This window comes from Sander vitreus, chromosome 17, assembly GCF_031162955.1.
Source record: "Sander vitreus isolate 19-12246 chromosome 17, sanVit1, whole genome shotgun sequence".
In the NCBI taxonomy this organism is placed as follows: domain Eukaryota; kingdom Metazoa; phylum Chordata; class Actinopteri; order Perciformes; family Percidae; genus Sander; species Sander vitreus.
In genome coordinates, this window is record NC_135871.1 from 11,363,686 (window position 1) to 11,377,444 (window position 13,759).

The following is a 13,759-nucleotide window of genomic DNA, read 5'->3' on the forward strand; positions in this document are numbered from 1 at the left end:
TGCACTAATGCAGGTGTATGATATATGCGTGTTCTGTGTCAGCTTAACCAAAGTGTGTGTATTGGCTGTGTTTATAAACCACTGATCCACACAAGTGAAGCAAAACCAATGTATTAAAAAATGGCCACTGAGGAGGAATATGAGCTTTTACGGACTAAATTTGCCACAGCTGTAAACCCTTTGAACAGAGGGTGGTAAGCTAAGTGGATCAAGAATGCAAGATGAAGAATACTGTAGTATGGTGTAATGTGTTCCTACAGGAAGTTACTTTTGCATCAGTATTTTTCTTCTTCGGGGGCGACCTCTAGCTCACCCGGTAGAGCGTGCGCCCCATTTAGTCTTGAGTCCTTGGCAGAATCCCGGGTCCAAATACGACCCGCTGCCTCTTGCTGCGTGTGATCCCCTCTCTCTGTCCCCCCCTTTTTCCTGACTATCCGTACTATCTAATTAAAATGCATTAAAAACCCCAAAAGAATGTTTAAAACAAAACAAAAACAAATGAAGTTTTTGTTACATACAGGAGGCTATGTAACAGGCCATAGATCAGGTATTGGCCAATTTTTCTTTCCAGTTGAGGTGATATGTTGAAGTCAGTTTATATGTAGTTCTTGCGGACATTTAGATTTATTATCATGATATAATACATGTAGAGTATTATTGTTATAAATGGTCTTTGCCTTTTGAAGATGATGGAACAGTCATATTACCCCCAAGAGCCGTTGTTACCATAAAACGTTCTAATATTTCATGCTATTTACGCGGCTCATATAGCTCAACCATAAAGCTCAATCTGTAAACTGTCATTTTCTCCTTGCTGTGAGGGATAGTAAATAGTTGGTGCTTGTAGATGTAAATTCTAACCTCCACCACAATTCCTTCTGTCTGACTTTGGCTCATAATTAGAGTTGAGCCCACGTTATTAACTAGCATGGTCTGTGTTTTTTTTTTTTGCCTTCCTTCAGATTTGCGTGTGTTTCCCGAACGCTATGTTGTGTGTGTGAGCTGTCCAGAGGATGCCTCAGCGCACCATGGAAACCCGAGTCTGGCCGCGGTAAGTGCTGTTTATACTGCTCTATTTCCTCTTCCAGTCGCCTGGCGAAAAGTCCTGCATGGGTCTGTGTTTTATTATAGGGATGTGTTGCCAAAATGTGCTCTCACTTCATATATGCTGATCCTCGTTACGTGAGGGGTGGGGGCGGTGGTCTCTGAACCTGCCAGGGCTTTTCACAGATCTAGTGAGGAAAGAGAGGATGGCAGGGGGTTGGATGGAGTGAGGTGGGGTCAAAAGGAAGAGTTTCTGCTCCCACATTCTGCCAATTCACCCCAGTTGTACAATTTCATTTTTTTTTTTTTTTTTGGTCAAACTCAAATGTGGGATTGTTGTAAACCTCAGCATTAGAGGGTAGTCGAAAATATAGACCAAAAAAAAGAAAGTCTAGATACTTCCAGAACTCAACTTTTATCAAACCTCATTGTGGCACTGCACTCAATGTTGACATTGTCAGAACATAATATTCATCTAACATAAAAATCTGGATTCTGTCTAACCTTTAACAACCTCACTCTCTCAAGTGTAAAATCTTAGTATACACAATCATTAATACATCATATTCTCCTTTTTACATCATATTATTCTGGGTTCAAGAGAACTCTCTTCATCATTCTGGTACATATACATTGTTTGGGGTTTTAACGGAGAATTCAGTTAATGTGATTGTGTGCAGTTAACTGTCATGATGTGCCTTGATTGATGGGACTCGGATAAAGTTGGGTTCAGTGGGTATTTCCCTAAGAGTCCATGTGTACTGCCCATGAAAGACCTACTTCTGTAGTTGTTTTTTTGTCCATTCATATTACGGACAACTATCATCTGGCCAGTGCTCATTTGATCCCAAACTCCCAAGAGTATTCTGGGAAACGGTGGTGGAGCCTCTTACCTTGGCACTCACATCAAGGACAGACATCTCTCCCATCACATCCCATGATCAGTGGCCTGCTGTTTTTCTGTGGGGCTTTTGCTATTGTTTCCCTTTGAAATGTCTCTGCACTCTCCACAGTTTGGCTTCCAATGAAAGCAGTGATTGTAATATTTTTAGTGGAGCAACACAGTCGTCAGTGAAAAGTTCATATTGTGTAACCAATTTTCCAGTTCAAGGAGGCATTGCTGTCGATTGCGTTCCTCTCCTCAGGATGTGGTTCTCTGGGCTCATACAGTACAAGCAGAGGGAATTGGAGGGTGGGAGTCTTGTGGTGGAGCTCTCACTAGTCCAACCTCGAACGTGGTTTGTAAGGGAAAGATACCAGACAGCAGGGCTAAAGTTTTTCACATGACAAAAACAATTATTTGTTTACATCCTTTGCTCTGTTCTAATTTGTCAGAAACCTACGTTTTGGCAATTTCAAGGTTGCCAAGAAAGTTGAAAATCTAAATGAACAAAAAACAGCCTATGCAGTGAGTCACAGCTGATGTAAGGCATAATAATGTTGCTGTCTAAAAATAATGGGGCCGTTGGAGTTTTATGTCAAAGTTGGTCATATGCTCAAAAAGGGGTCTTTTATTCCACAACTGTTGACAGATCGAGCCTGCTAGTCCCAAAAGAATTCCACATTCCCATGTATTTAGGGAGGTTTTGATTTTGTTGTTAGGATTCAGTTTGTGTGACGTATTAAACAAAAATCCTTAACCACAGTGGAAATGTAGACCCATCAAATTAGCACTTCTCATAAGGTCAGGGGGTTACGTTGTGAGGGAACTTAGGTGACATCATGGTTGGCCTTTTGTTCTGTGAAAGCCAACATCTCAGTCGCACGCTTGAGCATGTTCTAGTCTCTTGTATCTTGTGCACTCTTATTATTAGTCATATTTTCAGCTGTGGTTCAGTTACAGTAGAAGAGGAGATGGTGAGATTTAGTCATTTCCTGCAGTGTAGAGGGAACTAGGATACCAGATATTGATTTTCTGTACTCAAAATTCAATACCGAAACCTACGTTTTTGAGTTGAGACTACAATTGATGTTTTGTGCAGATTTACCACATCTTATCTGAAACAACATTAAGGACCATAAAGGGAGATTAAAACCACCAGCACCATTTCCAGCATTTTCAAATTTAGCGACTAGCTGGTGAACATACTGGAGCATTTAGCAGAAAATAAGAGACATTTCACTTTAAGAGCTCGACGTAACAACAGAGCTGAAAGGAGAGGGAATTTTGGACTTGCTAACGTTCGCCATAACAACTTAAAAGGTGATAATATGTCAATGTCTGATTTACAAGTTGCTTTTGCTGCCCCAAGTGGCCAAATGCCATTTTAAGGTGGAGGTCTGCTCAAATACAGTCTTCGCAGCGCCCGATTTCGATGTTGGAAACTAAGAGAGGGTTTCAGACGCTGTTCGACAATCAGAAAGTGCTTTGGTTTGAGCGGGCTGACGCCTTTAAAGTCATGGAGTTGAGTAAAATGAATCCTGACATCCATCCCTTCTATGGGGGCGACAGTAACGGTCTAATATTTGATCTATTTAGAGACTAATATCAGCTGTCTGAACCGACTGTTGCTCTGCAGAGGTAGGGCCATTGAAACTACTGCGTTTGCATGGGAAGCAAACAAAAGGCATCTCTTACACAATCTTTTTCTTCTTCTTGTCATTTGAAGATTCAAGTCCCTCATAAAAAGTTGCTGCTATTGTGAGTCATCACCAACAGTGAGGAGGGCAGCATGGGAAGGAAAAGCTATTGTGTAGGATTGTGGCCGATGTTTTCTAATCAGGCACAGAGTGGGCAGCTGAGGTGAGTGGCGTGCTGGGCCGCAGAAGTTTGGATCAAAGGCAGAGCAGATGTGTTTCCAGTCTCCCCCCCCCTTCTGAGCTATGGACGAGCCTGTGTTTACTCATGACCTCAGCACGCCTCTGTTCTTCACAGCTCGCAACAGCTAGAAGCAGCGCTTTCCCAAGCCTTCAGTGTCTGCAGATCGCCTCTCCACCAAGGCCAAATACATGGCTATGATCTCTTTACAGCACACAATCATGTCCCTTCATTCCATCCTGTCATAAGCTGTGTCCATTAATTTGCACGAAGTGAGTCCAAACTGTTAACCGCTTGTCTTAATCCTTGAACAAGGGTGGATCCAAAAACATTTGTCATTGTTCAGGGATAAGAAGTCCTCTATTTTAGACAAGTATGTACCCATGCATGTTTGTTGACTTTGTTTTAGGGAAGATGTGGTGATGAGCTTAGACAAACAGGGCATGTTTCCTCTGTGGGAGCAGAGTGGGAGGAGGGAGAGGGGTTTGTGGACTAGTTTCACAAATGATCTCTGCAGGAGGTATTTCTGCCCTGACAGTTAAATAGTGTTGTTGTTTCTTGGTGCCAGTTTGAGGATTTTGTATACTTAGTTGTGCCATCATAGAGCTGTTCAAAGGCTTTCCAGTGGAAAGAATAATTCCATTTTTATAACTTGAATACTTTTAGGAATTCAAGCATTACAAGTGGTATGAATCATTACCGTCTGACAGATTAATGAATCATGGCTTTATAGGATGGCATATCACTGGTTTTGTGTGTGTTGTGTAAGATACAAAGACATTAGAGTAATCCAAGAACAAACTGTGGCAGATCACAAGCAAATATGACTTGATGGTTGATCGGAGCTTCCCACGCCGACCTGTTTTCTGACTTGTCATCTTGTTTTTGTTTTGTTTTTCGGGTAATTTTTATGTTTTTACTTCAGTTTGCAAAGCCTCCTCCTGACAGGTCAAGAAAGATCTCTGACCTCTTTGGCTGTTAAAAATCCTTGCAAAACCCATTGGATAAACCAAAAAAAATGCATGGTTGTCAAACTGCAAAAAAAAGCCTGTTATTCTTAGCTATTCTCTGTTCCTGAAAAACTGAATGTTTTGATCCAGCAAAATTGTTATAGTACAAATGAATGACCATTGGCATTTATGTAGATTATATACAGCAAACCCCTACTGTATGTTAACATAGCATAAGATAATAAAAAAAGAAATGTCATATGTCAAATGCATACCAAGAGTACGGCATGGCAGTGGAGTATTAGACTACTCAGAAACTATTCGGCCCTATCACCACATTACTTTCAAGTGCAGCTGCCTTAAAAGATAACCAACATAATATTCCTATCTGTGTGACCTTATCTTAGATGGCTAAGGAGAAACTGTTCATTCCCTGTATTTTATGGAGCCTGTAGTTGGTTATCTTTTTGAAGTTGTTTCCAGGAGTCACTCATAGTTGGGGCAAGCTATGAGGATCTATACTAATATCCTTTTAAACCAAATGATTTATTCACTCTGCTGTCCTTACCCTTTTGCCAGGCTTATCTCTTTAATCTGACATCCAGATGTGCTGTCTTGTTGTAGCTCCCATGGTGGAGCCATGTTGTTTTGGAGGCTCCGGGGCCAGGGAGGGCACTGTTTGTCTGCCCTACGTGTTGCATCACGAAAAGTGTTTTGCAGCTTTGTGTGGGGGCGAGTAGACTGGCTGGCGGTGGGGGGGTTAAATCCTTGTTGCTGAGGGAAAGGTAGTGGTGGTGGTGGTGGCAGCGGATAGATGTTCTTTCTGTTTCGTGGAACGCTCTCCAGCTATTGGGAGTTTGCATCATTCCGTACGAGATTAGGCCACCTCGGTTCCCACACAATACTTACTGTTTTATCCACATAGCTTGTGATAATTATAATGTTCATGCACAAGCTCTCTCTGTCTCTCTCTCTCTCTCTCTCTCTCTCTCTCTCTCTCTCTCTCTCTCTCTCTCTCTCTCTCTCTCTCTCGCTCTTTTGAAGTTGTGCCGACAGGAACAGAAAGGCTCAAAACTTTCCCTGAGAACCTCCCATTGGCTTCTTGTTGATTTTTCTTTCAAGTTCATTTTCAAACAGCATTTATTCATATTAAACAGATGAGAATACATATCAAGGCATTACGATGCAAATGATGGCACCCACATCTTTCTCACAATTGTTGTTGTTGGGGTGGGTGTGTGAGTGCGTAGGCAAATGCAAGTTTGTATGTGGTGTCACTGTCCCAAATCCAAGGCTTAGCTGTAGCTCTGGATATGAGAAAACGTAGAGAGTGAACTTCTGCCCACACTCGAGCATGACTCCATCTCTACACAAAGAGCAGCCTGTGGAGAACTTCCTGTGTGAGGATTCTTGTGTTTGTGGGCATGCTGGAGAGACTGTTGAGGTCAGACGATATGACTCTCGGGGGTGCCTCTTCTTTTGTTGTACTCCCCTCTTAACGCTCTCTCTTTCTCCAATTCATTCTGTAGTATCTTGTCCCTTATTTCTTGTTGTCTCTGCCTACTTCCTTGTTGCCCAGCCTCCTTATAAACTCCCTCCGTCTGGCCTCTTTATTCCACACCACAGACCAAAGTGCAGCTAGGTCTCAACACCCAGTGCAAAGCCACAATGCCCCAGCTTGCACTTGCAGCTTGGGACAATTACTCCTTCCCCCTTTTCTGTAGGGTCACATGTTGTCACTGGTATCATGACATATGGGAGAGGACATTAATGATTTTTTTTCTGTGTTCACAGCAGCTGATGGAGGCCAGAGCTTACCACATTGGCTTCCCTCATCTTAGAGTGCACATTGATCATTTTACCAACCAGTTTATGGAATAGTAATGATCTGAAAAATGTCTGATATTAAATAAACATAGTGGCCACAACCTCAAATTCAAATTTTCCAAGATTTAATATCTGTCTGGTTGTATTTTCCCACTGCAAGAGTGTCTTTAGCCATGCTAAACGTATTGCTCTGTGGATGGGGATGTATGTCTGTCGGTCGGTCCACCACTGGTCGCTCGGTCCAGAATGAAATATCTCAACAAATATTGGCTGGATTGCCATTAAATTAGGTGCAGCCATTCATGGTGGTGAGAGGATGAATCCTAATGACTTTGGTGAACCCCTGGCCTATCATCAAGTGCACCAGCAGGTCCATCTACTTGATGGATCGGCACAAAGTTTTGTGCCAACGTTCATGGTTCGCAGAGAATAGATCGTACTGACTTTTGTGATCCCTTCACTTTTCCTCTGGCTCCAACATGAGGTTGACATTTGTGCTTTAGAGTGAAATGTCTCAACAGCTATTGGATTGATGCCATGAAACGTGGTACATGCATTCATGGAATTCGAGCTGAATTGTAATAACTTTGGTTATCCCTTCATGTTTCATCTAGTGCCATCAGCAGGTCAAAATGTATTTGGTTTATTACCAAATACCTGCAAACCAAATGGCATTCCCATCAGCCTCAGCTGTACCTTGTGATTAGTGCTAACTAGCATTTGTTAGCACGCTACCGTGCCAATGATGGTGAACATAGTAATCATGCCTGCTAAACATCAACATGTCATTGTGAGCATGCTGATGTTATGCTCTAGTTTAAAGCACTGCTGTGCCTAAGTACAGCCTAATAGATTGGTCACTGTGGCCTCTTATTCTTGTTAGTTTACAGCCTGTCACTCAAATCATGAAGCTCTTCACCTGTATGCTGCTTATTCTGGTTAAACAAATATACTCAATTTCTAAACCAGAGTTACTCTGGTATTCTCCCAATTAATTTCACAATAAATTGTCAGGCTCCCAACCTTTAAGTTCTGCTCAATTTACTACCAGTGTCTCTTGTTCTCTCATAAATCCAGAGTCTGTTGTAGGTCAGCCAAGGAAAAGACCTGTGATTAACCTTCATTAGTGGCCTGTTGAGGGCACACGTTGGTGAGATCCAATCTTTGGCCTGTTCCCTGTTCTGCCTCATTGGGTCCCCTTAGTATGTGGCTTTATTGAACTTTCAACCCATTTTAGCCAACTAAGAATGTACTCAAACATAGTGGCATATGGGCTAGTCTGCATTTAAACCTGCAACTCAAAGTGCTGCTACAGCCTACTAAATACAAGGCTACATTCACTCTCACGTTTTTTATCTTATCCTCTGTCTTCTGAGATGTTTTTTTTACCCCTTTTCTGTTTTGCATTTTTCCATTCACATGTCTCCGTTGTGCTTTTCCTCTGCCTTTCTCCATCATCTTAATAAGGATCCTTTAATCACTGTTTTAACTTTTCAACATGGTTTCACTCTTTAGTAATCCTGCCTCGGGCTGCGAGCATCACTCTAAGCCTCAGATAGCAGAGACTATGAAACACACATCACACTATGACAAGCCGGTGGTTATTTTCTAAAGCCTTTGAGGTGGTTGCTGTGGACAGTATGAAGTGGGGGGGCTAATTATTAGTGCCAGCTAGGGTGTTGCTAAGTGTCCCTAAAAGCATTATAGAAAACATTCCTCTTGTATCATAGTTCAAATAATGAGGAGGCAACATTATTTAAGGATAAATAGGGTTAGGGTATATAAACTATCTTTTTAATCATATTGGATTATTTTGACTTTTAATTGTATTCACTATCTTATCATTTGTAAAGCAGTCTAGTGAATGTTTTGTTTTGTCCGGCAATGCCAGATGATGACAGCAGTCTGCTGTGGAGCCAAATCTTTCCAGTGGATGCCAGGAATAATATTTTTTGTTTACACCGATTTTGTTTGTCTTTTCTAGACTGAATTGAGCGAACAAAGCCGATCGGAATATTTTTCCAGAGTTGGAGAAACCCAAGAGCCTTTAAACTGCCCCGCAAAAACAAAGAAGACGGTACTTCAAAAGATGTAAGTATGATCTAATGCAAAACTTTCCAACCCCACCAGTCAGAGAGGATACTTAAGTATCTGTTCATATCCTCCTATCCTTTAACTTTTTCAGAGCCAAACAAGCTGGTGTCCAGCAAGAGCTCTATGTTTCCAGTATGGGGGAGCAGCAGATGGACCAGAGAGCCTGTCCTAAAAAGCAAAGAGGGGAACCTAAGGCTGGAGAATCAGAATTCAGCTCTGGATGGAAGGCTCTCCCAGAGACAGACCACACGGTGCCTTGGCCCGGTACTTTAAATGAAGCCATGGCACAGATTGGGACTACTCAAAAGCAGGGTCTGACCCAGGAGCAGCAGACTGAGAACAGTCCTCCAGACAGCATCAGCCCAAATGGGGCCTCAGTAGTTTTCTGCCAACATGAAATCAGGCAGGAGACAAGAAAGAGCAAGAGGTGCAAGTCGAGCGATGCAGGGGAAGACCCTCGCCCACAGAGGGCCAAGAGGACGTGCCTTGGAAGACCTCCAGCCACAATGCAAACCCAATCCACCGAGTGCTCCACACAAACATCCAGGCATGACCTTCTTCCTCTGCCGCCCCTTCCTCTAGTCGAAGCCAAGGCAGAGTCCAAGGCTTTCCCTGTCTCCGAGCGCAAGAAAACCACACTGGAAGTAGAGCTGCTTACTCCAGGGAAACGGGCCCAGAGGCTCCCCCTCACAAGCAATAACACGGCACAGACAAACCAAAACAGCCTGGCCGCAAGTCTGAGGGGCCTATCTGTCAAGCCTGCATCCTCAGGCTCCTCTATTAGTTCCAGATCCACACTCAGAGAGGAGGGGAGTGAAAATGTGCCCAGAACCTCTAGATTACGACGACTGAAGAGGTCCTGAGGGGGAGAGACAAGCTACAGTAAAGATGCCTGACGCCACAGAGATAGAGATGATATTGTGTCAGGCTACATGTTTTCCTCACATGACATGCATTTGTACACGTGTCACATTTTTTTTACTACAATATCTATTCTTTTCACATGTGCTGTACATACAGTGCACACACACACACACACACACACACACACACACTTACACATTCACATTCACAGATCAAATGCTGAACACATTATGGCAATTGATACATGAGCGTTTGAGTTACGCTTTGTCAAATACTTGAAACAGACTTTGCCTCCACCCATAAGTAGTGGTGGTCAAGAGAGGCTCGCAAATGAAAGTCAAAAACCTTTAATTGGAGTTTAGATTTGGTTTTGTGTTAAAGATTGGGGATTTCAGACAGGCAGGAGCCATGCAGTACGTCATGGCTTTCAGTCTGAAATACTGGCTCCTACGTGTCTGAAAACTGTCCAGTTTCCCCGCTGAAGCTCTGGTATGATTGATTGCTGTTTCCAGATTTATTTCATCACCCCATTCTCAAAAATGTACTTATGTAGTTAGATTTCATTCATATACAATTTGCTCAATAATAAGTTGCTAAGCACCTGAAATGCATCCTTAAATTTGAGGGTATTATGCATATTTTCTTTTGAACTTGAACCAAATATGTGTGGGTTTATGAGCATTATTGAATTATTAGTGGAATAGCAGGACGTCTACAGTATCACAGGTTAAAATGTAGCTGCTGTCGTCGCCCCAACACTCGACAGGGCTGTTTGGGCCAGGGCCAGTAGAGTGATCCAGAGAGCATAGGGCAACTAGCGGCCAACAGTCACTCATACCCCCATGTAAAGCCCAAGATGTTCTACTTGATGACATAATGTTGCCTGAATACATTACTCCCGATTTCTTTTTATTGGACTGGAAAGACATTTTATGATATAAATAAATTTGTATTTGGGCGCCGGGATAGCTCAGTTGGTAGAGCGAGCGCCCATATATAGAGGTTTACTCCTCGACGGCCCTTTGCTGGATGTCATTCTCCCCTCTCTCTCTGCCCTTTCATGTCTTCTGCTGTCCTATCAAAAATAAAGGCTGACATTTTTTGTTTGTTTTTCCCATGAAAAAAAAAAAGCAATCTCTCAACCTTTGTAGAAATATGCAAATAAATGAATCTTGTGGAAGCAGCCAGCATGAAACGGCATGTAGATCTCTGCACGTTTTCCTCCCACACAGTCCGGGGGCTGATGCGCATGGCAATTTGACAATGATGGTCTGTCCAACAGTGATGTTACTAATAAACCAGTACTTCACTGCCATTCTCCATCTGTATTAGTGGGTGTAACCTGAGATGAGTCACTCGCAGGAGCCAATTCTGTTCTTATCAAGACAGAGACAACACAGTGGATTAGTGGAATTGACCCTACTGTTTTAAGTCCTTGTATGGTTTAAGGTCATTCTCAAGGTGTTGATAATCTCTCGCTTGGGATTTAATCCTTTTAAAACAATCTTAAAATCAGTTCCTCTACAACATAGGCTTCTGAGGCCTGCTAGTTGGAAAAGGTTTTAGTTAAGCCTGCTACTTAAACCAGACCAACAAGGGCAACATTGTCTTGAGAATCATGAGGAGCAAGAGTATTTTTGTCCCCAGGATTGACTTAATTCAAGGATGGCTTGCTACAACGTAATTAGCTGTAAACACATTTGGACAGAGATCTTGCTCAAGACTATGATGCCTCTCCAGCAGCGGTTCCCATGCCAGCTGCATAAGAAACCTTTTATATGCTCCGACATGTTTGGCTTGATGCATCACAGACAGACTCTTTACTCGCTCTCCAGAACAAAGACAACTTTAATTCTCTTTTCATACAAAATATTTAATAAATATGACTTTCAAAAATATATTGCCAGATCAACACAATTCTCAAGTTCATAACACAAAGTCAAAAATAGAACAAAATGTTGCCATGATCTCAAAGGGTTAACAAATGAGATAAAACATGTTTGTCTTTAAGAGCCTCATTTTTTTTAAAGAAACTAATTTGCACAGAAACAAAAGCAGGCACTTGCAGAGCAAGGCAGTGGATTTTACCGGATTCTACAGTGTTCCCATTGCCCCCCTACTGTTCAAGTATTCATGGTATAGCCTAAGATATTACACTGACTAAAGCAGATGGGATTTCTTGCGTGTCATATTGACGCAACTTGCCTTGCAAATTGTTGGATTTTGACCGCCTTTGAAATATGTCAATGGGTTAAACTGAAGCTGCTGAAGGATTTTTGTTCCCTTAAGTATTTATCCATTAGTGGCAAGCAATATGTCTGCCACCATGTCCATCCCTTGCAGCAGCCTTGATCCTTTTTGTTGTCTTAACCTCACTTGCCTTCAATCAAGGTCCTGGCAACAAGTAATGAAATGTCAAATGTGTGGTAAAATGAAGAAAAAGAAAAGTGTTTCAGGCCAAAAGTGTCCATCCTTTGTCTTCTTTGAAATTTGGCTTTTATAGAATGCGTTGAAAAATTAAGTCATTGAAAGAAATGGTAGGCTTCCACGACTATCAATACCTTTAAACTAGACAGAACATATAAATAAAAAGGAATGATATCTTAAGGCTCTTGATTATTAAGTTAATAAATCAAATATACACAATGATTAATAAAAAAAAAAATTTACATATCTACATGTTCTAAATTGACATAAATTCTTCATATTGGCAGCAACTGCTGACATTGAACCCTTCCCTCCCTATCCCCACCCGCCCGAAAAAATAAAAATAAATAATAAAGTTGATCTTTTTTTCTCATTTGACAGTTGCTGAAGTCTAAAGCTGAAAAGGCACTTTCTCTAAACAGAACTAGAAAGAATTCAAACAAATGCTAAAAATAATTAGCTCTAGCGTTGAACACGTCGAGTAGTTTTAGTCATTGTACAACAATTACACCAGGAGCCCCTTCGATGTGTCCACTAAATTAAAAAACAAAAAGGGAAATGAAATGCAGAGGACACTTTTGCAACTAGTTCTACAGTGAAATGTATATCAGTGCCTTGTGTTTCCAGCCAAACAAAGCAACTGTCACTGCCAGTGTAAGCCAGCTTGTCAAAACTTAAATTAACACGGGGAATATCTGAAAATACTGTGGGGTCACCACTGACACGACAGTTTGCTAACTACACATGCCAAAGCTCCCCCGTCTCACCCACCACCGGGGTGTGAAGGCATAAGTCTTGGTTGCACAGCAACACAGCTGTCTGCTATACAATGTAGTCCATCCTGTTTATGCTGTTTGCTGTCTCCAAGTCTCTGTTGTCCTGTTTATTAGTCCAATTAGGGTGTCTGGATGTGGAGTTGGGATTGGAGATGGGCGTCTTCTCGTCCCTCTCCACCAGTGTGTATGCTGGCTGTTTGGCAAAGCGGCCCTTCTGTAAGTGCCTCTCCTTGTCGTCCTCATCCCCCTCGGGATGATTTGTCCTTATTTTGGCAATGATGGAGTTCTTGTTTTCGTAGTCTTTGATGGCCACCGCGAGGCCCACGTGCTTCTCTATAGGGTTCTTGATCTGGTTAAGCTGCTCCCGCACGTTGTTGGTCGTGTTGTCCTCGGAGCCGGTGGCCGTCGTCCCGTTGTGGTTGCTCTGTTTCCGCCGGCGGCGCATGCACCACAGCAAAATGGAGACGAGCATGAGGACCCAGATGACGATGAAGATGGAGCTGAGGAGGGGCACTAGGTAGTCTGACGGAAGAAAAGAAGACAAAGAGAGGTCAAAGAGATGCCACAAATATAAAAGTTAAAAAGAAGTAAGTCCCAGTTAAACAATGCACAAAAGGGTTCCGTTATGCTACTACGTGAAGCTTGCTAAATTATTAGCATGCTTTTGCCAGTGCAACCTGACCTCTGAGCCCTGGACAGGGGAGGAGGCTGCTTCTATTTGGCCGTGGCGGCAGTCTGCTGTCACCATGTTGATGAATGGCGGACATATGCGGGAGTCTGACTACAAGTCCAGCCAGTCACATTATGAGCCAATCTAAAGCCACGTAGCCAAGCAGCTCTGCTCTTTTCATCCTGGCTAGATTCTTTCTATGCTCCATTAAAACTGCCATGAGATGGCAGACCTGGGCAGCTCGAGTTATGCGGGAGGGTTAGGAATTATTTTTCACACGTGCACATTTTTCTTTAGTGCTTGGCATTGCTGTCATATTCAGGGCTTGGCTCGATCTAATCTGAGCTTC

At 42.5% G+C, this 13,759-nt stretch overlaps 2 protein-coding genes across 2 annotated transcripts in view; one reads left to right on the forward strand and one right to left on the reverse strand.

The window, feature by feature from the left end:
• Nucleotides 1-12,186, forward strand: part of slx4ip (SLX4 interacting protein) — a 33,272-nt gene extending 21,086 nt beyond the window's left edge. Inside the window, exons 6-8 of the mRNA XM_078272672.1 lie at nt 963-1,051; nt 8,564-8,670; nt 8,765-12,186. Coding sequence (XP_078128798.1) covers nt 963-1,051; nt 8,564-8,670; nt 8,765-9,536 — 968 coding nt within the window. The 3' untranslated portion in view covers nt 9,537-12,186. The remainder of the gene's footprint in view (nt 1-962; nt 1,052-8,563; nt 8,671-8,764) is intronic.
• jag1b (jagged canonical Notch ligand 1b) overlaps nt 11,368-13,759 on the reverse strand; it is a 28,009-nt gene continuing 25,617 nt past the window's right edge. The window contains exon 26 of the mRNA XM_078272670.1: nt 11,368-13,262. Within this exon, the coding sequence (XP_078128796.1) occupies nt 12,787-13,262 (476 nt within the window). The 3' untranslated portion in view covers nt 11,368-12,786. The remainder of the gene's footprint in view (nt 13,263-13,759) is intronic.